The 26,095-nt window shown below is 40.8% G+C and overlaps 2 protein-coding genes across 8 annotated transcripts in view; one reads left to right on the top strand and one right to left on the bottom strand.

The window, feature by feature from the left end:
• The window catches only part of CSTF3 (cleavage stimulation factor subunit 3), a 67,624-nt gene extending 50,917 nt beyond the window's left edge, over positions 1 to 16,707 (top strand). Inside the window, exons 6-21 of the mRNA XM_082748910.1 lie at positions 669 to 735; positions 818 to 852; positions 943 to 1,069; positions 2,201 to 2,278; positions 3,042 to 3,204; positions 5,558 to 5,667; positions 6,042 to 6,158; positions 6,416 to 6,490; positions 8,948 to 9,091; positions 9,662 to 9,764; positions 11,311 to 11,380; positions 12,803 to 12,998; positions 14,459 to 14,612; positions 15,284 to 15,378; positions 15,523 to 15,583; positions 16,000 to 16,707. Of these exons, the coding sequence (XP_082605036.1) occupies positions 669 to 735; positions 818 to 852; positions 943 to 1,069; positions 2,201 to 2,278; positions 3,042 to 3,204; positions 5,558 to 5,667; positions 6,042 to 6,158; positions 6,416 to 6,490; positions 8,948 to 9,091; positions 9,662 to 9,764; positions 11,311 to 11,380; positions 12,803 to 12,998; positions 14,459 to 14,612; positions 15,284 to 15,378; positions 15,523 to 15,583; positions 16,000 to 16,202 (1,798 nt within the window). The 3' untranslated portion in view covers positions 16,203 to 16,707. The remainder of the gene's footprint in view (positions 1 to 668; positions 736 to 817; positions 853 to 942; positions 1,070 to 2,200; positions 2,279 to 3,041; positions 3,205 to 5,557; positions 5,668 to 6,041; positions 6,159 to 6,415; positions 6,491 to 8,947; positions 9,092 to 9,661; positions 9,765 to 11,310; positions 11,381 to 12,802; positions 12,999 to 14,458; positions 14,613 to 15,283; positions 15,379 to 15,522; positions 15,584 to 15,999) is intronic.
• A 2,036-nt stretch (positions 16,708 to 18,743) lies between these two features.
• TCP11L1 (t-complex 11 like 1) overlaps positions 18,744 to 26,095 on the bottom strand; it is a 40,041-nt gene continuing 32,689 nt past the window's right edge. For all 7 annotated transcript variants that reach the window (XM_082748915.1, XM_082748919.1, XM_082748916.1 and 4 more), the window contains one exon: positions 18,744 to 23,887. In XM_082748915.1, the coding sequence (XP_082605041.1) occupies positions 23,685 to 23,887 (203 nt within the window). In that variant the 3' untranslated portion in view covers positions 18,744 to 23,684. The remainder of the gene's footprint in view (positions 23,888 to 26,095) is intronic.

Genomic DNA, 26,095 nt, shown 5'->3' with positions numbered 1-26,095 from the left:
AGTCATCTCTACATCCAGCATGGGTCTCAAACTCACAACCCCAAGATCAAGAGTCAATACTCTACCAACTGAGCCAGTCAATCAGTGTTAGATATATTTTTTAGTTGTAGATAAATTATAGATTTAGTTTTAGTTTTTGTTTTGTTTTAGTTGTAGACAAATACTTGTTTTTAAAAAAACATGTCTTTCTGGGTGCCTGGCTGGCTCAGTCAGTAGAGCATGTGACTTTTGATCTTAGGGTTATAAGTTTGAAACCCATCATGGGTATAGAGATCACTTAAATATAAAATCTTTAGGAGGGTGGCTTGCTGGCTCAGTTGGTAGAGCATGTGACTTTTTTTTTTTTTTTAAAGATTTTATTTATTTGGCAGAGAGAGAAACAGTGAGAGGGGGAATACAAGCAGGGGGAATGGGAGAGGGAGGAGGAGAAGCAGGCTTCCTGCTGAACAGGGAGTCTGATGTGGGCCTGGATCCCAGGATCCTGGGATCATGACCTGAGCCGAAGGCAAATGCTTAAGGACTAAGCCACCCAGGAGCCCCGAGCATGTGACTTTTGATCTTGGGGTCATGAGTTCAAACTGCACGTTGGATGTAGAGATTGTTTAAAAATAAAATCTTAAAAAAATAATAAAATCTTAAAAATAAACATCTTTCACATTTTTTTTCAGAGAAAAAATGGCTCAAGCATATGACTTTGCACTAGATAAAATTGGAATGGAAATTATGTCTTATCAGGTAGAGTTAACTTATTTCCATACTTACACTTAATAAGTTGAAAATATCAAGAAAGATACTGACATTTTACTTTATTTCTTAGATTTGGGTGGATTACATCAATTTCTTAAAAGGCGTGTAAGTATTTTTATAGGTTTTTTTTTCCTTCCATGTGAACAGTTGCTTTAGCTATACTATAATTGTTGGCATTTTTTAATCCAATGCCAGGGAAGCTGTTGGGTCTTATGCAGAAAATCAGAGAATAACAGCTGTCCGAAGAGTTTATCAACGAGGTTGTGTTAATCCAATGATCAACATTGAACAACTCTGGAGAGACTATAACAAGTATGAAGAGGTAAATTAGCCAGAGTAGTTCATTATTATAACTAAGCCATTTTTAATCTTTATGTACTTGGATTTATGGATTCTAGCCTCTCTAGTATAAGGTACCTGGATATTGGTACTACACAGGTCTGTTTTATATTGATTGTAATCAGAGAACTACTCCTAATGTTTTTGTAAGGCTTTGAGAGTCTTCTAATATTACTGAATTATTTTTCAGAGAATACCCTGGGAGAAATTATAATTCTTACAAAACCACTTATATTCAATGCTAAACCATATCCACACAGTCATACATACACATTGTCATTCATTGCTTATGAAATGGGACCTTATTAGAATTTTTTCCAGTAGGCATGTTTAGTTGCATTGCAAGTCTTTGATGTAGTTACAGTGCTGTGATTTATGGCTTGCAGTGGAGCTGCAGTCCAAGATCTTTGTCTCACTGGCATATTTTTAACTAGCTGATCTAATCAGCTTATATATAGGAACATACTTGCCAAATAAGCTGTATCGTTACAAGTTTCTCTTATATCTCTTGTGATGAGTAAGAACTATGTAGGGTGTTGAAACTGTTCTCTTGGGGTGCCTGTGTGACTCATTTCTTTGGGCATCTGCCTTCAGCTCAGGTCATGATCGCAGGGTTCTGGGATTGAGTCTTGAATCAGGGCTCCCTGCTCAGCGAGCAGTCTACTTTTCCCTCTCCCTCTGTTCCTCCCCCTCACACATGCTCTATTCTCTCTCAAATGAATAAGTAAAATCTTAAAAAAAAAAAACAAAAACAGTTACACAGACCTAGTGAGAAAAGGGATTTTAAAGCAAAGTTTTGGCTATTCAATCTGATGAATCTGTATAGCATTTTTTTATTAATAGAATTTTATATGAAATAATAGACCCTTTCCAAATCATTCCTTATCTTTAGAAATTCCTGACGCATGGAGACTTACTACACCCTCCTAACAGATATAAGCAGATCCTCCTTGATCCCTGAAGCATGTAATGTGATTAACCTTTATTTTATTAACAAAATGTTTCAAAATATAGAGTTTAAAATTGTTTAGTAATTACACAAATTAACTGTATTGTACTAATTTTAAAACATACTTAATTTTAAAATAATATACATTTCTCTTTGTTTTCATAGGGTATCAATATTCATTTAGCTAAAAAAATGATTGAAGATCGGAGTCGAGATTACATGAATGCTAGACGTGTAGCAAAGGTATGGAATTCCAACAGATCACTTCTTTTAATGAGTATGTTGTTTATACAAGAGCTTTCCCTGTTTCATGTTCCTCTTGGCATTTTCAGTTATTAACAGTCTTAACTAATGACAATTTCATCATCTGAGCAGATATATTTGAAATGAAATGCCTCTTTACACACATGTTAAAGATAAAAATAGAACAAATCACGTTTGGAAGAAACTTTTTTAAATACTTGACCAGGACATGGAGACAGGTTCTACCTGAGATTGACGAAGAGTTCTATGCTTTCCTCCTATCTGCTCATAAATACTTGAATACTGTACTACTTTGTGGTCTCATAGCTCTTAGGACCAGATTTTTGTCTTTTGTGCATACCTTTCCATTCATTGACACTATTAAGAGGCAGGGAAGATAGCCTAGGAATACAAACTATTGAAATTTTAAAAGACAGTTTCTCCAAAGTTGGCAGTAGTGATGCCACCAGATCATCAGTCATGTTGATCTGTCAGCTCTTCTATCCTGGAGAGTGACCTCCTAGATCACCTGTAGAAAGGGCCCAGAGGTGTTCTGTTCACTCAGGCCTAGGGACCTGTTCTTGGGTATGTCATCCTCTGTTATCTTTCTCTCTGTTCTTCAGTAGTTTTTAGATTATATTAACAAAGTGGTATTTGGGGAAAATAGGCATTTTGAACAAAGTATTCCAAACTGATCAACTCCATTCCATATATCTGAGTTGTTCCGAGGCTCACCACAGAATTCTAAATGCTTGTTATCTAGGAATATGAGACAGTAATGAAAGGTTTGGACCGCAATGCTCCCTCAGTGCCTCCTCAGAATACTCCCCAAGAAGCCCAGCAGGTGGATATGTGGAAGAAATACATACAGTGGGAAAAGAGCAACCCTCTTCGTACAGAAGATCAGACGCTTATCACAAAAAGAGGTAACAGGATTAACCCTCCTGGGACTCCAATTACATACATGTTCAGCCACTTGATATTATCCCATAGGCTATTTTTTGCCTCCAGTCTTTTTTTTCTCTTACATTCTTCAGATTCAATAAGCTCTATAGATTCTTCTCCATCCATGTTCACTGACCTTTGTTTTATCATATCCAGTCTGCTGTTAGACCCATCCAGTGAAGTCTTCATTTCAGATATTATACTTTTCAGTTCTATATATTTCCATTCTAGAAATTTTGGAGAGTGCATGAGTGGCTCAGTAGGTTAAGCATCCAACTTGATCTCAGCTCAGGTCTTAATCTCAGGGTCATGAGTTCAAACCCCCATTGGGCTCCATACCCAACATGGAGTCTTCTTAAAAAAATATTGCATGTTTTATAGTTTCTTTTTTATAGTTTCCATTTCTCTGTTGAGATTCTGTGTTTATTAACATCTTTTTCTTTATATCCTTGAACATATATATAAGAGTAGTTCTGAAGTTCTAGATGTCTGCCATCATGGAATTGGTTCCTTTATCTCTTGACTGTGGGTCACATCTTCCTATTTTGTCAGAGTCTAGATGTTTAAAATTTTTCTTTAGGACATTATACAGATGTACAAATGATAAATTGTGAAGACTGGGTTCTCTCATCTTCCTCTGAAAAATACTGAGTTTTATTTTAGCAGGGAGTTAAATTATTGACAGATCACCTAGACCTTGTTAGGATGGATCTATTTTAGATTTGCCTTTAATTTTATGGTAAATCTCTTTGTCCTTAGACGGAGGGGGAAGTTCAAGGTGTTTGCCCGGAACCTCTAACTTCATGGGACTCCAATTCTAAACTTGATCTCCATTACAGTGGGCAGCTGGTAGGAAACTTATTCAGCTCTTTTAGCCTTCCAGCTTTGCTTTCCACTTGAGCTCTTTGTATTCTTCTGTGTTTAAGTACATTTTAGAGGCCAACTAAAGATTTGAGGGCATTTGTGCTCAGATGTTCAGGTACCATTCTCTGTGACTCTCTCTTTGCTGGAGATCTCCCCCCTTAACTTTCTACCTATTCTCATAGCACAGAATGCCATGTTACTTCCCTTAAGCCAGTAAATAAGACTTCAGTATTTGACTTGAGATCTAACTATCCCTGTACACACAGCAATGTATCCCTGAGGGGAAAAGTCTTATTAAATATGGATCTTACCCTGTGTGGTTCTGATTTTTTAAGGGTTCAATGTTTTTTGGTTTCTGTCTTGGCCATAAGTTTCTTTTGATCAATCTCCCATGCCTTGAAATAGTTTTGGGGTTTTTTGTTTTTTTTTGTTATTTTGGTTTATGATTTTTATTTTCAGGAGAGTTAGTCTGATAGAAACAACTCTGCTACTGTCAGAACTAGAATTTGGAACTTTAAACAACTCCTCAGTCTTGTCTTATCTGTAAGCCTTTGCAGATAATTTCCTTTGTCTACACTATGTCCCCTGTTCCTTTCTGAGCTCAACTTACTCTCTGATCTGACCAGATTCTTTCCCTTCCTCAGGTTTTGCTTTAGATGTCAGTTCCTTAGGGAAGCCTTTCTTGAGTCTAACTATGCAAAGTTCTGTTGCTGCAGGTTCAAGAGTACACTGTACTTTCCTCATCATAATAGTTGTTACATGATATCTTCCCAACACAGGACAGACTCCTTGAGTATAGGAAGACTTTTCTTTCTTTCTTTTTTTTTTTTAAAGATTTTATTTATTTGTTTGACAGAGAGAGAGCACAGCAAGGGGAGCAGCAACCAGAGGGAGAGGAAGAAGCAGGCTCATCCAGCAGGGAGCCCGACACGGGCTCCATCCTAGGACTCTGGGATCATGACCTGAGCTGAAGGCAGATGCCCAGTGATTGAGCCACCCAGGCACCCCTTGAGTATAAGAAGTCTTAGTGACTGATACATTCAGTATCTCTCACATTCCGTAGCATACAGTTTGTGCTCAATAAGTACTAATTTGGGGGCGCCTGGGTGGCTCAGTGGGTTAAGCCTCTGCCTTCAGCTCAGGTCATGGTCCTGCGGTCTTGGGACCGAGCCCCGCATTGGGCTCTCTGCTTTGCAGGGAGCCTGCTTCCCCCTCTCTCTCTGCCTGCCTCTCTGCCTACTTGTGATTTCTGTCTGTCAAATAAATAAATAAAATCTTTAAAAAAAAAATAAGTACTAATTTGATAAATGATAGATGAATGGATGGGGCTTAGGTAGATAATGGTGCCAGAAATCATTATAGCTTTTATTTCTAATCATTCATAATCGAGGGCTGTTTTAGCCTACTAAGTTAGTAATAATGCTTGTACTGATAGTTTCTTAAATAATATTTTGTGAATGTCTTCCCTAGTTATGTTTGCTTATGAACAGTGCCTGCTTGTACTCGGCCATCACCCTGATATTTGGTATGAAGCTGCCCAGTATCTTGAGCAGTCAAGTAAACTGCTTGCAGAAAAGGGGGTATGTATTCCTTTCCCCATCTTTGGCCTTTTCATAGTTTTAATAGAGCAATAATTTGCTAAAAATACAACACTGAATTTTGGTAATGAAGTATAGGTATTGAAAATGTTAATCTTATAATATAAAGCTTAGTGACATTGTTATATGTGGCTACCTTAGTCAGAATTAAAATATAGGAACTGTTTTTAATCTATTAAAATGATGAGCCATTTAGAATACTTGAATGATTCTTCTGTGTGTTAAGAAGTCTTTGGAATTTTTTTAGAATCCAGAAGTGCATATGTATCCATATGTATATATGTGAGTGTCTGTTTCATTCTCTTTCAGCTCTATGAAAATTATTGAAGAGTGAACTTTCTTTTTTTTTCTCCTAGGATATGAATAATGCCAAATTATTTAGTGATGAAGCTGCTAATATATATGAAAGAGCTATAAGCACTTTATTAAAGAAGAATATGCTTCTTTATTTTGCATATGCAGATTATGAAGAGGTTAGTAACAATATTTAGAACTTTCTTATAATTGGATTTTTTACTGCAGGACTGAATTTTTTTCTGGCTGCTTCTTTGCCAGGTATATTGCTTTTGGTAGAGATGATGCAAAATGAACAGTTATTAGTCCTCAGCTCATTATATATTTATGTTCAAAGCAGGTGCCATTGTGGGGTACAGCCTCTAAATTCCTCAGAGCTCGAATCCAGCTTGTTTGTGATTATCTACTTATATCTGCTTCTTCTCTACCACCCTAGAGTCGCATGAAGTATGAGAAAGTTCACAGTATATATAACAGACTTCTGGCAATTGAGGATATTGACCCAACCTTGGTGAGTAACGTTATGTCTCTTTACACCTTTGTAGGCAGCTTTAACAAAAATTTTTACTTTACATATATTAAAACTCACTGGTTTTTTGGTATAGTTCTATGAATCCAGACCAGTAACATTGAGTCATGGGACCACCATCACAATTAAGATACAAAACACTTATATGACCTCACAGAAATTCCCTCAAGTGACCCCTTTATAGTCAATTACTGATCTCTTCTCTTCTTTCTTTTCTTATTTTCTTTAATTTATTTTTAAATATTTTATGTATTTATTTGAAGGAGAGAGAGAGAGAGAGAGATCACAAGTAGGCAGAGAGAGAGGGAAGCAGGCTCCCCGCTGAGCAGAGAGCCCAGTGCAGGGCTGGAGCCCAGTGCAGAGCTCGATCCCAGGATCCTGAGATCATGACCTGAGCCGAAGGCAGAAGAAGCTTAACCCACTGAGCCACTCGTAAGTAGGCTGCACACCCAGTGTGGGTCTTGGACTCACAGCCCTGACATCAAGAGTCACATGCTTTACCAACTGAGCCAGCTAAGCACCCCCTCAGGTATTTTTTTAATGCAGCCGTATGAAGCAGTAGTGCTTTCTCTTAACATCTTCCTTGTGATTATGGTTTAAAGCCATTTATGCCACATAATTGTTGCCTAATAAATATTTCTTTTTAAATAAGTGGAAACAAGAGAAGCCAACATTCTGGGAAGGAATTAGACAGGAACTCACTATATCCTGAATTCTGCTCCATAATAGTGGTTTTCAAAGCCCTGAGTTTCTGTAAGAATGCAATGAAGCTCTTTGATCCAGAGGACAAGGGCTCCGGTGGGTGTGCGCAGCTCTAGAGCCTCTTCCTGAAGTCAGATCTGTTCTGCTTTTTGGTTTATTTGTATTGGGATTCACTGTTTTGATTATTTGCATTTATTCATCATTTTAAAATTCATTTAGGGGGGTGCCTGGGTGGCTCAGTGGGTTAAAGCCTCTGCCTTCAGCTCAGATCATGGTCCCAGGGTCCCGGTATCAAGCCTCACATCAGGCTCTCTGCTTGGCAGGGAGCCCGCTTCCCCTTCTCTCTCTCTCTGCCTACTTGTGATCCCTGTCTCAAATAAATAAATAAAAAAATTTTTTTTTAAGAATTTATTTATTTGACAGAGAAAGATCACAAGTAGGCAGAGAGGCAGGCAGAGAGAGAGAGAGAGAGAGAGAGGAGGGAGCAGGCTTTCTGCAGAGCAGAGAGCCCGATGTGGGACTCGATCCCAGGACCCTGAGATCATGACCTGAGCTGAAGGCAGTGGCTTAACCCACTGAGCCACCCAGGCACCCCAAATAAAATATTTTTTAAAAAATTCATTTAGGAAAGTCTGGTTGGCTCAGTCATTGTCTGCCTGCCTTTGGCTCAGTCATGATCCCAAGGTCCTGGGCTCGAGCCCCGCATTGGGCTCCCTGTTCAGTGGGAAGCCTGCTTCTCCCTCATCCACTCCCTCTGCCTGTGTTCTCTCTCTCGCTGTGTCTCTCTCTGCTAAATAAATAAATAAAATTAAAATAAATAAATATAAATAAAATTCATTTAGTGAACTGTTCTGTGCACCATGCTAGATTCCAGAAGTACAATGACAAATTAGAGAAAATCCCTCTCCTCCCATCCAAGTACTAACCAGGCCCGACCCTGCTTAGCTTCCGAGATCAGACGAGATCGGGCGCGTTCAGGGTGGTATGGCCGTAGACGAAAATCCCTCTCCTTAAGGAACTCATAGTTCATTCATCTACTCATCCATACCTCTATCAAAACTGGGTAACATAGTTTGACATGAAAACTGGGCAAATTAGGACTCTATTCTTAGTCCAGAAACATTTGTTCATTGAACAGATATTACATATTTATCATGTATTGTGCACTCTGTGGTGCTTAGTATAAAATGACTCATTAATAGTTTATCAGTAAAGTTACATTATGTGGTCTTTGGGAAAATAGTGTTAGTGGGCTTTTTAAAGCAATAAACCAAGAAAATGTAAAGTTAAACATATACTATTAAACGTTAGATTAAATCTTGAGTTTCTAGGTGTTGGCATTTATTAATGGAATGTTTTCTAATGGTTTTACTTTTATTACCTCCTTATAATTTAATTGCATACTCAGGAATTAGATAGTAGTGATGATTGTACAACCTCATGCATATACTAAAAACCATTGTGCACTCTAAAGGGTGAATTTTGTGGTATGTGAATTATGTATCAATTTTTAAAAATTTATTTGCATTAAAAAATTTAATTTGCATGCAGCTTTAATACCAGAAAAAATTGCTTGTGGACTTAAAGAGAGCACTACTTATAACCTAGCTTTCTGATATCTTGGGTATTCAATACAGGAAACATACTAGTATAAGAATAAGGTGAGATTGTTTTGGATGCTACAGGGATCACATTCTGCCTAATCTGTAGAATAGAAATTCCTTTTTTTTTGCATAGGTATATATCCAATATATGAAATTTGCAAGAAGAGCAGAAGGTATCAAATCTGGAAGAATGATATTTAAAAAAGCAAGAGAAGATACCAGAACCCGCCACCACGTCTATGTTACTGCAGCACTCATGGAGTATTACTGTAGTAAGGTAAGTGCTGAAATAAAATAGAAAGGTAAAATAGAGGGGCGCCTGGGTGGCTCAGTGGGTTAAGCTGCTGCCTTTGGCTCGGGTCATGATCTCGGGGTCCTGGGATCGAGTCCCGCGTCGGGCTCTCTGCTCGGCGGGGAGTCTGCTTCTCTCTCTCTCTCTCTGCCTGCCTCTCTGTCTACTTGTGATCTCTCTGTCAAATAAATAAATAAATAAATCTTAAAAAAAAAAAAAAGAAAAGAAAGGTAAAATAGATTCTTTCATCTGAGATACATTAAAAAAAAAAAGGTAGTCTTAGTTTCTGTCCTTAAGTTTTAATTGCTCTGTATCGTAAAGGAAGTCTAAGTGTATCTGTGTAAAATTAAATGGAGCATCATCCAAATCCCCACTGTCTGCTAACTGATGCCTTATTAAACACCTTGGTTTTGAACGCAGCAGTTTTTACTTAATATGATTTTAATTTCCATTTTAATACTTTATGTAACTTGCTTAGGTGTTATAGTTTTAATATTGTTTTGAGTATCTTGTCTGACATTTCATAGAAATCAGTACATTCCTTTCTACTTCCAGGACAAATCTGTTGCCTTTAAGATTTTTGAGCTGGGTCTAAAGAAATATGGAGACATTCCAGAATATGTCTTGGCCTATATTGACTATCTTTCCCACCTGAATGGTAAGTAAGTTTTAGATCTATAATGGTTATGTAATTAATACTAAACCCTCAATATCATTCTCTGAAAATATGTTGCTGGGTTTCTTTTTTCTTAAATGTATTATAATTCCGTCATCACAGTGGAACCGGCACTTACTAGGCACTCAGGAAATATTTGTGGCCTAACAACCATAAATTTGTATTTGAGTAATGGTAGATGCTTTTGACTCTGCAGAATGATCTTTAATACCTCATCAGTGAAGTCCCATCACTAATAGGATAAAGCCACAAATTCAGACTTGGGAATAAGAGTTGTTCATGCTCATCTCTTGTTTCCTGGGTCAGGGCTGGAGGAACAGACAACAAATATTTAGCCACCAAAACTCAAAGATGCCCAAGTAGTAAAGTGAAATGCTTGGAGGCTATTAGAGGAGAGATTTCAAAAAGAAACATTATGTTTATTACCATCTTTATTTCTCTACCCTGCTATAATATTAAGATCCGACCTTATACCCGGCACAGGGCTGAGGGATTCATATAACGAATACATATGTATGTGTCTCATTTAGCCTAGTTACCCACAGTCCAGTACATGTAATTTCTTGACTAGAAATGGCGTAAAAGTTGGTTTAAGAAAGAAGTGTACAATTATGTGTCATTTAAATGAGTTAGATATCACCGCTATCTATCAATGCTTTGATATTTTTAAAATGTACAGCATTCTTTATACCTATATAGTAAAAAAGAATAAAACTTAAAAACAATTTGGTATTTTAGCTGAGTGATTTTATATTCTGGAAAAGGACTTTCACTCCAAAAAATGAAACAGTGGAGCATTTAATTAAAAAGAAATTTTCTCTTATAGAATTAATGTTTGTTGGCTGCCTGGGTGACTCAGTAGGCTAAGCATCTGCCTTTGGCTCAGGTCATGATCTCAGAGTACTGGGACTGAGTCCCACATTGGGCTACCTGCTCAGCGGGAGTCTGCTTCTTCCTCTGTTCCTCACTCTACTCATACTCTCTCTTTTTCTCTCACAAATAAATAAAATCTTAAAAAAAAAAAAAGATAAAAGTCGAATTGGATATCTCACACAGATACCAGTTATAAATCGTCTGTCATAAATGCAGTACATATAGAAGGAGGGCCATACTACAGGTAAAAAAAGACCTGGCTTCTAGTTCCAGCTGTTACTCAGTAACAGTAAGCCAGATCAACTCAATCGTTTTTTAAGATTTTGTCAGCACGTGCTCATAAGCATGGGGAGCGATAGGCAGAGGGAGGCAGAGGCACAGGTTCCCAACTGTGCAAGGAGCCTGACGCAGGACAGGATCCCAGGACCCTGGGATCATGACCGGAGCCAAAGGCAACCATTTAATGGACTGAGACACCCAGGCATCCCCAACTCATTCGTTTTGAACCCGAGGTTAATTCATCTACAAAAACTGGGGAAGTAGTTACCTTTTTGCAGAGGATTTTATGAGAATTAAACGAGATGAAGCATGTGTGAATACACTGTTGATTGTAAAATTTAATTTTTCAATGTTTAAAATCTTTTTTGTATCCTAGAGGACAATAATACCCGAGTTTTGTTTGAACGAGTCTTAACCTCTGGAAGCCTTCCTCCTGAGAAGTCTGGGTAAGCTGTTGGGAAAACTTGTTGGTCAGGTTCTGATGGCAGTTTTAATACTTGAATTGTGATCTGTGGGTGAATGTTTATTTAGAAGTTTCAGAAGAAATTTCCCTTCTCTCTTGAAGCTTAATTTACAAATACCTGTTTAAGATTTTTTTTTTTTAATGTTTATATACTGAGTAGAATTGAAAGAGGTGTTGGCCATTTATTGTTAAATATTTTAATATTCTTCCTAGTTTACAATGCCCTAGAAATTGATATAAACAAATAAAATTTCTGAAAATTTTACCATGGTTCAGAACAAAAACTCTTACATATTGAAAGTTTGATAGATTACATCCCTGGTTTATGCTTTTGGCTATCAGTTTTATCAAACAGGAATATGGTATAGTGGTACAGTGGAAATAATAAGGCTCTGGAGTCTTGGGTTCAAATTCCAGCTCAGCCGATGATACCCTAGATACATTTCATAACCTTTCCAAATCTTAGCTCATCAAATAATAACATCTGCCAACACAGGCTTTTTATAGTAGTCCCGTTCCTGGTATGCAGTAGGCTTCCATGTGTTACTTGAGTACAAACGTGTTTAATGACATTTGAGTCTCAGAAAATTAATTCTGGCTGTTAACAACAGTTCTGAGGTACAAATATGTCCCAAATAATCCATGTTAATGAGAAAACAAAAGGAAGCATGTTAGATTTTAGAATATATTTTTATTCATATATTGAGTGAAGACTGTATTCCACATAATTCATGCCACTAAACAAAATGGTGAAGCCACATTACTCAGGAGAAATTGGAAGTCTGTATATGTTCCTTTTTCAGCTCTTCCACCAAGAGTTTACCCTCTTTAAGGTAAATGTGTCTCTTACCACAAGGGGATAGGAAGATGTGCCAAATAAATCTAAAAAAAAAAAAAAAGCTTAAACACACAAATGTGCAGGATGAAGTGTTATCTATAACTTACTTTCAAGTACTTAAGCAAAAGCAAGGTGAAACCAATATGGCAAAATATTAACAATGATGAATTCTAGGTAATGATGATGGTCTATAGATATTTGTTATACTGTCCTTAAGTTTGAAAATCATAATTAAAAAAAGAGCTTTTTCTAATTAAAAAAAGGGATGAGGTGGGGCGCCTGGGTGGCTCAGTGGGTTAAAGCCTCTGCCTTCGGCTCAGGTCATGATCCCAAGGTCCTGGGATCGAGCCGCACATCGGGCTCTCTGCTCTGCAGGGAACCTGCTTCCTCCTCTCTCTCTCTCTCTGCCTGCCTCTCTGCCTACTTGTGATCTCTGTCTGTCAAATAAATAAATAAAATCTTTAAAAAAAAAAAAGCAGGGGGGATGAGGGAACTTCAGGCTTTTTTTGTGAATGGACTCCCTATTCCAAACCTAGAATAATTAAGTACTGATTGTATTTATTACAGAGAAATCTGGGCCCGATTTCTAGCTTTTGAAAGTAACATTGGTGATCTAGCTAGCATACTCAAAGTGGAGAAAAGACGGTTTACAGCATTCAAAGAAGAGTATGAAGGCAAAGAAACAGCTTTACTGGTGGATAGATATAAGTTCATGGACTTATATCCTTGCTCTGCAAGTGAACTAAAAGCACTTGGTTATAAGGTATGTACTTGGGATCAAGAGATATGTAGTAGCCCTACTTGCCCCATGTCTTAGAATAGTTTATGAATACACATCCATTTAAAGCAAATTCTGAACTAGAAATTAGTTTTAGAATAGATTTTTCAGAAAATGGGGAAAAAGTTCAGGGCTTTTCCTTGAGTTTATGAAACGTTAAGTATCAAAAGTACTGAACAAAATAATAGAGTGAGGTTTAACAATTTCAGCCTTCCCCTGAAATCGCCAGTGCCCTGTATCTTTTGTCTGCTTGGCACATGAAGGTATTGTGAAAGGAAGAAACAATGTCATTTTAGGTATTGTTTTTTCTAATAGTTCTTAAAACTGATGAACATGTTTTGACAGATCTTAAACCAAATGTAGCTTCAGTAGGTATAATGAAGAAACCTCACAACTTGTTAAAAGTCCATAAAGTTCCCGAGGGGATTTTTGTATTTTTAACATAGTACTTCAGAGGGTTCTTGGGGAAATTAGCTTAACTGGAAATGGAACTCATCTATATAGACAACAGAATCATAAGAAATCTGGCCCCTGAACCTGTTCAGGCTAAGATTAATGTTTATGCAGCTCCAGAAATAGCCCTTGCTGAGAAAAACATTGTTCTATCATTTCTTGATTTTTCCTGTGTCATGAAAACAAAGAGCAAGATGGAAGTCCAAAGGGAAGCTATAACCACAGATCCTAGATTGGGTCCCTTTAGGGACCCAACCAGCATTAGGATACTCTTGACCATCATTCTCCTCAGGAGCCTCTTCTGGCCTGTGTCTCGCTGGTTTGGTGTATGAACCAGATTTAAATGGGGAAAATGACCCATAATTGAAGCTTCAGACCTTTTCACTGGTGGAAGCCCTAGTTCTGTGCCAGTGCCAGCTTCCTATTCTATAACTACTCTGACTGCTCAGGGATCAGGAAATTTAGTTTCTAGTTTAACTTCTCAATGAAAAGCAAAAGACCTTTAAGACCACCTATTAGCAAGGACTATTTTAACTTTGCCAAGGTGAAAATGGAAATTAATGAAAATAGAGCTCTATTTCTGAGTTGAACTTCTTAAATATGAATTCTCCATCTTCTATTTCTATTTCAACTTTTTTTATTGGGGGGGGGAGAATTAAATATATTCCCATGTGTATAAAATGTGAGTGGGAAGAGCGAACAAGCCATCCGCAATGGGCCTACTTCTTCAGATTTGCCACCATGAGGTGGCATATGAGCAGATTCTGAGAAAGTGAGATGTTCTTCTACCTCTGTGGTGGCAAAAGGGGCTCTGGACAGGCTGACTGACACCAGTGCCTGCAGCAGAGGAACTTCTCTGTTCTGTTCCCTCTCAGTTCTCTTCCTGTGGTTTGAACCCAGTTATTCTCAGTGTATCCTCAAGATTGTAGAGTTGCACAATTATATTCAAGTCCCTTTTTCAGGTTTAGGATTCTTCTGTTCTGCATTTTCAGGATGTCTCCCGTGCTAAGCTAGCAGCTATCATTCCAGACCCAGTGGTAGCTCCTTCTATAGTGCCTGTTCTGAAAGATGAAGTGGATAGAAAACCAGAGTACCCTAAACCAGACACTCAGCAGATGATTCCATTTCAGCCACGACATTTAGCACGTAAGCCATGACTTTTAGACCCAGTACTGAGACCTCTGTGTGTTGGTTCAAATCCAGAGGTGGGGGGGACTGATGTGACCTTTCCATTGCAGGTTAATTATTAGACTCAGGGTCACTATGACAAGTGACTTAGCTGTAATCTTTGCCGCAAACTGAGTTAAGAATGTCCTTAAAAACAAAAATACCCTCAACAATTCAGATTCCAGCAACCAGTTTGGGCAGAAATGCTGCTCCCTGCAAACTACCCGTACAACTGGACACTCACTCCAGCGATGCTGTCTGGTATTACTTACACTTACTAATGGGTAGTAGCGCCTCTCGATCCTATTTGAACACAAGGCCCTTATGATTAAACATGCTGTTGAGTAACCGACTTTAAACAGGATTGCCGCACACATGACTTACGAGGCTTAGAAATGGTCTTTGACAAAAACTGACTGACGTCCCACCCCTGGATTGTTTGCTTTTCTGCCTCCCAGCGGCCGTGGGGGTGAGAGGGCGCTCTCTCCTCCACTTGAGCTCGTCAAACATGTGAAGCACGAAAGGCAATTTAAAATGTTCAGAACAAAGCAACACAGACCTAGAACTCTCTATATAGATTACTTCTGATTTATTTTAGCCCTGTGTAGAAATTCTTCCCTCCTGTCTGATTCCTTCTCCTTGTGTCGCAGCACCCGGCTTGCACCCTGTTCCCGGGGGCGTTTTCCCAGTGCCGCCTGCAGCCGTCGTTCTAATGAAACTTCTCCCTCCTCCCATCTGCTTCCAGGTTTGTTTACTATTATTTTCTTGATAATACTTGCTCTGTGGGTTATAATACTTGTGTGCTTTTTCTTGTCTTACGGAAAATGTAAAGTCGTGTGATTTTAACTTGTCAGTTATTGGGGATTAAAATTTATTTGTGTCAAAATAGGGTCCTTTTGTACAAGTGGATGAACTGATGGAAATTTTCCGAAGATGCAAGATACCAAATAGTAAGTGATGAAGGCCCCGCTTTAGGGCCGTATTCTAGGCAGGAGACCCTTATTCTTTGCTCCTGAAGTTTCCAGATTCAGCTAGCCATCTTGCTGTACCCTGAAGCCTCAGAGTGATCAACCCCTCTTTGGTACAGAGAGGCTCCTTCACATCTAATCCCACTGAGTAAAACATCACAAAAGCAGGTCTTTTCTATTCATGGGAACACGCACTAGGACCCTGGGCTTCTGAAAGTCCTTGTAAGAGCCGCTTTTGTCTTTTCCTCTAATTATGTAGCATCACTACTACCCTCCCTTGCTCTGCCAGCAGCAGGTTCTGAAACCAACCGCAAACGTGTCAGGTAGCGCCTGCAGAGTCTCTCCCCAGAGCGGACTCTGCGGCGCCCCCAACAGGCCTTTCCGTGTGGTTTGCGCAGCTGTCGAGGAGGCCGTGCGGATCATCACGGGCGGCGCCCCGGAGCTGGCGGTGGAGGGCAACGGCCCGGTGGAGAGCAACGCCGTACTCACCAAAGCGGTCAAGAGGCCCAACGAAGATTCCGACGACGACGAAGAAAAGGGCGCCGTCGTTCCTCCCGTTCATGACATCTACAGAGCGCGGCAGCAGAAGCGAATTCGGTGAGGCGGGCTCCAACCAGCCTCTGGAAGAAACTCCAGGATTCCGTTTTTGCCTCTTAAGTCATATGTTTAAAAGAGACAATGCTTTGTTACAAGGTTCTTGGAAACAAAGTTGTATTGTCATTGGTGCCTCTATCATATGGTTCTCGAGAAAAAAAACCAACCAACCTGTGTGAATTTTAGAATATGGAACAGATCTGTGCTCTAAGCAAAACTAGGTTTTCAAAAATGTGAGAACAGCACAAAACGGCAGAACCACATTTTGTTCCCTCTTCAAGGGTGTCTTGTATGTGCCACTTGAAGATTTGTGAGTTTTCAACAGTTTTATTTTAAAAACTGGATGGCTTATGATTGTAAAGCATTTTATCACATTTTCTGAAAACAGTTCTGTTTGCTGATGTAGAGTCCTGCCTTATCGTTTGTTTTTATTTATGGCAGAATGTATGGAACCGGTTTTGTAGTTTAAAATTTTAAAACAATCCTTTAAAAAAATAAAAGGATCTCAAAAATGTCATGCCTCCTGCTGCTTCCATTCAGAATTTATTTAAAATAGCTACTTATTCAGCCAATACCTTTTAAAAATAAATGCCAATACAAAGAAAGGTCATCTTGTATTTAATCTATGTACACTTACCTACTTGTCCTCTCCTGGCCTCAGTGCTAACTGTAAACAGAGGGATCTGATTTTAAGAGACAAATTAAACATTTAGAAATCCTCAAATATGACTGTTCTTTCCCCCAGTCTGAGGCAGATATATTACCTTTCATGTCTTTTAAAAGCAATGTGTGGGAATTCCTTTCACCACCCACTGTCTTGTTCTCACAAAAGTACTTCAGAAGGTACTCCATGCTCAAGAACATGTTCTTCAGGAGCTACGCGCAGATAGCTTTAAATTCTAAGTCCTAAGAATTTGGTTTCATGCTTTGTTAGCAACATTACCTCCTCTTGACTTATTTCTAGAAAAACTATGAGACACAGAACTAGTTGAGCCTAAGGGCTGTGATTCAGAATAAAAGCTAAAAGGAAGGGGGGAAAAAAGTGAGAGTATTACAGTTATAAAGAAACTTAAAAATCGGGTATGCAATTTAGAATTTGAATTCAAAAATTATTAAATAGGGGCACCTGGGTGGCTCAGTGGGTTACAGCCTCTGCCTTCAGCTCAGGTCATGATCCCAGGGTCCTGGGATCGAGCCCCACATCGGGCTCTCTGCTCAGCAGGGAGCCTGCTTCCTCTCTCTCTCTGCCTACTTGTGATCTGTCAAATAAATAAAATCTTTTTTAAAATAAAGTGATTAAATGCATTTTAAAATCAGCTTCAAATACTTCTACAAAACTCTTGCTTTTAATGGAAAAGACGTTATCTGGAATCTTTTTCTTGCATAAGCTTATATGTAGCCAGGTAATATTGTCGTAATTCAAAGCATGTGTCTCCTGTATTTTGCCCATTAAGGCTAAAATTTTATCCTATAAACAAAGTCAGCTGGCTCTAATTCAGATTGTATTATCCTCTCAAGTATTGCTTTTAAGCTGTGTAGCTTTTTATTAATATGGTTGTCATCAAAACAATCTGAAAGATACAAGTAGTACCAAATAACTTCCCAGGAATTAAAATACAGAGGTGCAGACTCTCCTGAAGTGCTATCTTTGGGTAGTGTTTCTGGGTTTTCTTTGTTTTGTTTCTAATTATTATTAACTTATAATGTAACATATTTCTTTCAGGGCAGAGACCTGATTGATCAGTCTTACACAATTCACAGCACTCACCATAGCACACACCCTCCCCAATGTCCATCACCCAGCTACTTTGGGGAGTGATTTAAAGACAAATGGCTTCAAAGGCCTGTAATGTCTGCATGAACGACAAAACAAAACTATGTGAATGCATGAAAAATGATTTTTTTTTTAGCATCGTAATAAAAAGAAAACACACGCACGCCGACCTTGATGAAAAGTACCACTGAGCAGCCAATGGGGCATTATAAGTATTCCTATTCCATTAATTTCTAAGATGTTTTTTTCCTGAATGTCGTTTGATCTATAAACACAAAAAGGATTATTTGTTAAGAGAAACCATTTTCTAATGTTCTGCTATATATATATGAATGTTTAGATTTTAACGTGATTCTGCGTCTTTGATCATTCCCTTTGTAGATACAGTTGATCAAGCAGCATGGTGTTAGAAATCTGCATTGACTTTTGGAACTCTAATGTGTGGATGCTCATACAGCCAGTCCTACTTGTCCAGGAACTCTCCTGTGTCCACAGTGCTAGACCCAGAAATTTCCAAAAGATATCCATATTTTTCCTTTTTATAAAAGCAAGGACATTTTCTAGAGAATTCTAGAACCCAGTAAGATGAAAAGACTCAGTCCTTCCTGAACAAAATCAAACTCTAGCCTCTAGCACTGAATTTCACATGAGAGGTTTTATCTGTGTTGCCACTCCTAGGAAAGTAAAAGGTAGTAGCTACTAAGTAAATGTAAAACTCAACAACCAAATTTGTACCATTAGAAAAGAGTGAAAAGACATGCTTTTGTCAGCATATTAACCTTGCTCAATAATTATAAATTTATTTGGTAATTTTATAACCCTCTATTGGCCTGTGTTTAGCACGTAAAACCAAGAGTTCATTTATACGACAGTGAAAGCATAGTTACCATGTTCATACATTTTTTACAATATTTCATTTCCCAAAGCAAACTTCCTTAATGCTGGTAGTCCTCTTACCTGACACTCAGCAAGTGAAGTTCTACTTACTATTTTTTAAGTGAAGTTCTATTTAATAAAAATTTCAGAAGTCCTGTGAGATCATTTATACAAAGTAACAAAACTCCGGTACCATGTTCCTGATCTAAGTAAAATCTTACATATTCGACAAAAGGGTCAGCTTACCAAGCTTTGGGAATAAAAGCCAAGAAAAACAATTCATCCATTTTCTAAATTTTCCTCCCTGAACCCTGACCAGAGTTCTGCTTTGAGCATGACGAAGACAGTACTTCAGAAAGCAGAGGCGGCAGGAATGAAAACAATGGAATTGAAGGTGCTTCTTCAGTTCTGGGGTTGCTCTTTAAGTCAGAAGTTACTCTTAAACCATTCTTGGTGTTTAGTTCAGAAAAAAACATAAAAATGGTGAGATGTGGCTAGTGCTACTAACATCAGACCCATCTGATTTCAAACCTAAACCAGGCCTACACGTTGAGTCCTAGTTCTTAGGTTCTGAAGGCAATAGAAACAGAAACCTCCAGCAGGGCTGAGAACAACTAAATCCTGCCTGTTTAGGTTCCACTTACTTTCCAAGGCTCTAGCTTTTTCGGAAGGGATCAGTGAGCATCTGACAAATTAAAAGAGCTTATTGCACTTAGACTATCTCTTCCTCCATCCCATGAAGTTGTCTTGAGCACTACAAACGAAATAGTTCTAGAATACAAAATCCAATATTAAGACACAATTGCAAACATCATTGTGGTTCTTTATTTAGATGATGTTTTCAGTGAGATAACTGCCTTTAAATAGGAGTTTCATAGCCGATCCTCTGCTGTCCTTCATTTGTTCACTCATGCGATCGTTCAGTTCAAATAATACAGAGGAGAGAGTGGGGAGGAATCGGTGGGTGGCAATGGAAGTAGGGAGAAGAGCAGCGGGAAGACCAGCTTTAGTACAGAAGAGTTGACGGAAGAAAAGCACAAATCCCAGGACAGGAGGAAATCCTTCCGTCAGCGAGGCACAGACACGAGTACACCTACGTGGAGAGGGTTATATGCTCTCCTCGGTTGTTAACAAGGCAATTCACAGTCCCTTCCCCGTACAAAGCATTCTAATATCCATTCTCAAGTGTAATCCTCACAGGAAGTGTGAGTGAGTCGTTTCCCCATTTTACACATGAAAATGCAGGGGCCCGAGGGACAATGACTGGCCCAATATCACACAACTAGTAAGAAGGCAACAGAGGAGAGACTCCAACCCAGACAGTCCCCTCAATCAGGAGCTTTGTGCACGATCCTACTGCAGTGTACTTAAACTCCCCTGAGACACATCATAGAATGTCAGGACTGGAAAGCAGTTTAACGATCAAGTCTATTCCGTTCGTTTTACATGTGCGGGAAATAGGTCCTGATTTGCTCTAGTTAGTATGTAACAGAAATGGGGTCAGAACTCTGGTTTCCTGGCAGCTCCCAGTCTCTGCACTCTACCACCCGGCCTCAAAATGAAAATTAATGCAAACGTTCTACACAGAAACCAGAGCATGCCAAAAATCCCCGGACATCAAAGAGCAAATACCTCTTCCCTTTGTAACTCAGCAGGAAAGGTGGTGCACCAATACCTCTTGATTCCCGGGAATCGTGCGGTTTTAGAGAAATGAACATAAGCACCTCCCCAAAAACAGAACTGCTAAATAACCCATCAATCGTCAGCCAGTATCTGCATGTTATAAGCCTGCTGTGTCAGACTTACTCATAACTTTTCTTCCGAGAAAAAAAGCTCTTACGCACCTGTTTACTGCGTTCAATCAGTAAGATATCCTTAGCTGAAGTATACTTTCAGTCGGGTTATATGTTTACATACACAATCGAGTTGTATAGCTTGCTTTAAATGTAATGAGATTTTCAGGGGCACCTGGGTGGTTCAGTGGATTAAGCCTCTGCCTTCGGCTCAGGTCATGATCTCAGGGTCCTAGGATCGAGCCCTGCATAGGGCTCTCTGCTCAGCAGGGAGCCTGCTCCCCCCCCCCAGCCCCGCCTGCCTCTCTATTTGTGATCTCTGTCAAATAAATAAATAAATCTTTAAAAAAAATAAATAAAATAAATGTAATGAGATTTTCAAAAAACACCTAGGCTGAGAATCCATCCACCCAACCGAGAGCTAACAAAGTAGCAGTTACTACTCTAGACGTTCATTCATCCGTGAGAGCATCAGATCAATCGAACACACTGCAATGATGAACCGGACTCTCAAAGTGCTTGGTTCTATCCACAGTAAAGCACTACCGCCAAATAAACCCAGCACTTTCCTAAAACACGCTTGTTTCCACAAACCTGTTAGGTAGAAAATCACGTCAAATCCAGTCAGAATACATTATATAGAACCAGTTCAATTCTGAAGGATAATTTCTGCTCCAAAGGATACGTATCTTGGAGGGAGAGCTGGGGGGAGGGGTGGTGGTGTGTGGATTATAAGGAGATGCTCAACAAACATTTCCTGAGGGACCAAATGAAGTTTCCTGGCCCTTGGTGATAATCCTATGAGATTCCAGGAAGTAACTCACTTATCTTCAAAGAACAACAAAATTCAGTATGAATATTGTGATTCTGAACTTTGCTTCCTTCATTCTTGGCTTTGCCACCTGGAGAACTCTGCCCGTGGACATTGAGGTAGGGGTGGGGGGGTGCGGGGAGAGGAGAGTCTGTGCGGGTCCCTGTAAAATATGCATCAAGATTTCAAATGGTACAAACTTAACTCTGTGAATTTAGGAACCCATGGTGGGAGGCGGGAAATCTGGTAAAAAGCGAACCCTTAGAAAAGGCAGCAAAAAAAAGAACTTTAAAGATTTAGGAAGAATGACTACAGGAAGTGGTCATCCACCCACCCCTTCACTCAAGGATGAAGGGTAAAGCTCCTCCCCTTCATCCTCAACTGAGGCAGGACAAGACGCCAAACACTCAGAGGCTGAGGCAGGCAAGAGAGTGAAAGAGTGCTGGGGGGAGGGCTGCAACAGGCTGGAGGCTCAGTCAGTAGAGCATGTGACTCCTGAACCCCGGGTCATGAGTTCAAGCCCCGTGTTGGGCATGGAGCCTACTTAAAGCGCGCTCGGGCTTCTCAGCCTGGGGGATGGGGGGGCCCCCATGACCAACAAGTATGGCTGCCACAGAGCAACCTCAGCTCCAGAAAAAATTCCAGAAGCGACCTCATTTGAAGACACACTATAAAAGACGTGATTTTGTCCTTTTAAAGTTCTACTTATTGAACTTCTATTCACTTCCAATGAAACCAGGGAAGATTTGTCCTTGAGTATAAACTTTATAGGACTTCTGACCAAATAACGCAGCATACTTTTCTGACTGCAAGTAGAAAATACTATTAGAACATAGTTTGTAACATAGATTTGGAGCAATCACAGTCTTCCCCCCCACCCCCCACCGAGCACAAGCGTACCCTCTCCTGAAGCTCAGTACCACTCGATAGTCACAGAGCGAACGTTCCTCTGGCAGGAGGCCACCACGCCTGCCTCCGGCCCCACCGCAGCCCCCACCATTTTGAGGGATTCCCTGCATTATTTTGTCTTGTGCTGTTCCTGGACTTGGGAGTTCACATCCAACTTCATGGCTCTGCTTCTGATAGAGTGTCCCTGTCTAAAACACACACGTACACACACTCACACATACACATACCTTTTACTTTTTATTCTAACAGAGTGGGTCATCTGTGAGAGCCCAGTCACCCTTTCAGCCACAGGATGGGTATGTCAGGAATTCCAGTCACTTAAGTTCCTCAAAAAATACTGCTCCCAAAACAGGGATTTTCTAGGACTTCCTTTATCCCAGAAATAAGTGAGCTTACACTATGCGGTTTTATCTGAAAACACTTTAAATCTATTTCTGAAATTCAAATCCAATCAATACATCTGTGTATTGTATCAGCGAATTTTTCAGTAAAAACTCCAGTGTCTTTTAAATTACACCAACATATATACGGTTTATAAAAATATTTCCTCCTTAACTTTCAAAGCTTAAAAGTCAAAGAATTTCCTCTCTCTAGATCCCAGAAGTCATAACTGCTATCATCCAGGCTCAGAAATAATTCTGTATAAAAGAATAAGCTTTCTAAAATCAATTAACTCCCCTCTAGAACAAAAGGGCTCTGGAGCTCTGGCTAGGCCAGGCAAGGAGAAAGCAATCAAAGGGGTACAGGGAGGCAGTAAGCCTTGTATAGCCCTTCCAACACAAAACAGCTGGGGGGGGGGGCGAGGGGTGGTGCCAGGGAGCAGGGAAGAGTGAGGGTCGGTGCCAGGCAGGGGGGAAGAGTGAGGGTCGGTGCCAGGCAGGGGGCAAAGTCTCAACACCGTCATGGCTTGGTCTCTCATTCTCGGTGGCTGGCAGATCGTCTTGGGTGTCTGAAAGGAAAACTACCCAGATGGTGGAACAGAAGCCCCAGCCCCCCGGGAAAGACCAGGCAGCTGTAATCAGGCCAGAGTCGGGTGCAGACACGCGGCTGTCAACCGTCTAAAAGCGGAGTGCCCCCTCAAATGTAAGAGAACAAGAAGCTTCTTGATTTGTAAACTTGCACTCATAAATACAAACCTTCAAACTGGAATTCAGGGCCTTTTTCAACAACCCTTTTCAACAGTGATACACAGTATTCTTCCCTTTGGAACCAGGGCTGTTACACAGAAATGTACTAAATAGCCATTTTCCAAAGCAACACGAGAGTCGAGAATAGGTATTCTGTATGGAGAGGCTAATACCGCCGCCGCCGAAGAGCGCAGGCGCGTCAGGATCGCACAAGGATCTTACTGAGGATGGCGTCGTAGTAGGGACTGAAGACCATCTTGTTATAGTTGACCAGGCGGACAAATTTAATAGCAACTTCCTCCAGCTCTTTCTGAACTGGACCCAATCCCCCAGGTACCGTGGGCAGTGGCTTCTGATGACCCGAGGCAAGGTAGCTTTCTAAGAAGATCAGGATTCGGGAATCTGTGACAGAAAAGAAGGCAGCTGGTTGCTTCTGGTTCAGGGTGACTTTGCAAACTTCGGATTATGCTTCCGTGTTTAGCTTAGACATCCCTTTTCCAGGGACGTCTCCCCTGCCCACCCCGTGGACCAGGTGTGGACCACAGCACGTGCACTTCCAACACTCAGCCCCTTTAGAACATTTCCCTTCCTGCTCTAGACCGTTAGGTAGAAGCACGCCCCCCGCACCCCACACCCCCCCACCCCACAGCACAAAGCTGGCAGGAGACCCAGCCCCAGGAGAAGCTCAAAATCCATTCAGAAAGGAAGAATGAATGTATGAATCAATAAAAGGAGACTGCAGTGTTGACAGGCTGAGGAGAAAGACACCCCGAGGCCACCATGAGCCACTGCTGAAGAGCACATAAGAAATGGGGCGGGGGGGGGGGAGGTAAAGCAGGAATTACAAGTTCAAAAATGAAAAGAGAAAAAAAGAAGATTCCAGCATCATGGGTTTGTGAGCTTTTCCCACCAAGCCCACATGTAAGCGACGTGAACTTCCCTCTGTAACGCCTCCAGGGGCAGGCCACAGAGCTGCGGGCATCTGCGAACTTGTACTACTCTGAGGAACAACACAGGCTGACGCTTTGTAAGCCCCTCCTCTCCAGGCCGCTTCTGCACTGTCCTCATCAGCTGAGAGAGCACCAAGCCATGCTTCTCGCAGATTTTCTCAGAAAAGCAACAGGGTTGTCTATATTCATCAGGTTCTTTCAAACCGCACGCCTTCCACTTGCCCTGCGGGACCCTCCCTGGTGCACATGGCCTTCACCCTTCGGACCCCAATACACAGTGACAGAGCAACTGTAGACCGGATGGGTCCCCTCACCCCTGCCCCCAAGTTAGTTTGGTTTTCTAAGGTTCTCAGAGCTCGAAGCCTCACGCAGAACTGGAGATGCTCACAGCATCCCGACCCCAGGACTGGTTTTTAGCCCCAGGTCTGCGATGAGCTGTTACTCAAGCCCAGCACGGCAGGACACGGAGCCACGGGTTAGCCCGTGCACTGCTCACCGCCTTCCGTGCCTCTCTACCGCGGTCACTAACGCTAATCCTGACGGTCCTTCTCTCTGCAAGAGGCTCCTCCTGAGTGACCCACAGATGACACTGGGAGCGATGCAGGGCTGGGGTGAAGTGATTTGGAAAAAACTGTCGATCCCTGGAACTTTTTCCGTAAAATATTACTTAAGGATAGAAAGGAAGTCACTGAGTTAGAGGAGACTCGGGTCACTGGTTCAGCCTCTGTCCAACCTGAAATCCAGTAACCGCGGATCACTCAGCTTTAGCTTGAAGCCTGCTAACAATCCACTGTTGCTCCGCTGCACGCCTATTCACTTTCATAAAGTAGCTAAAGAACGACTTCAAATTTAAGTTATACTAAAGAGAAATAGTTCTTAAAAGTAGATGAAAAAAATGTTTTAGATATTTATTTGAGATGTTTTAGAGATTTGAGAGAGTGAGTGAGCAAGTGCAAGGGCGGGGAAGGCAGAGGGAGCGGACAGACAGCATCTCAAGCAGTCTCCTGTGCTGGGTGCGGGGCCCAACTCGGGGCTCTATCCCACAACCCTGAGATCATGACCTGAGCTGAAATCAAGAGTCTGACACTTAACAGACTGAGCCACCCAGACACCCCTAGATGAAAAAAAATTTGTTTTAATTTTTAAGTAATCTCTCTACCCAACGTGGGGCTTGAACTCACAACCCCAAGATCAAGAGTCACGTGCTCTGAGCCAGCCAGGCACCCCCAAATTAGGAACACTGTATTCTTTGATCAACCAGTGAACAGAATTTTCCCTAGTGCTATGGCTGGGATGAGGAAGAGTAACAGCCAGCACAGAAAGCTATTTGCCAGCAGCTCCTCTCTAGCAAGTACTTGTGAGGGGCTGGGGTTATTCTGGTAAGTGCTTTATGCACCTAATGCCCTGTGGTCCTCCCAGCAACCGCACAGGGCTGTCGGTATTGTCTTTTAGAGATGAAGAGCCTCAGGCATTGGGTCACCGCTTGGGCCACAGCACGGGAGCTCTTGAGGAAAAGCCCTGCTCTCCCCCCTCTCACGGCACATCCTGAGCACGTCTGAGCACATCACGGCAGCGCGCCGAGGGCAGGGGCTTCCCCCACCCAGTGTTACTCTGCAATGGCAGCAGAGTGTCCCACTGCTGTACTCCCGTTCTGACACTA

The sequence above is a fragment of the Mustela nivalis genome (assembly GCF_964662115.1).
Source record: "Mustela nivalis genome assembly, chromosome: 9".
Classification (NCBI taxonomy): domain Eukaryota; kingdom Metazoa; phylum Chordata; class Mammalia; order Carnivora; family Mustelidae; genus Mustela; species Mustela nivalis.
The sequence above is the reverse complement of the archived record's forward strand: the minus strand, read 5'-3'. Positions and strand labels throughout refer to the sequence as shown.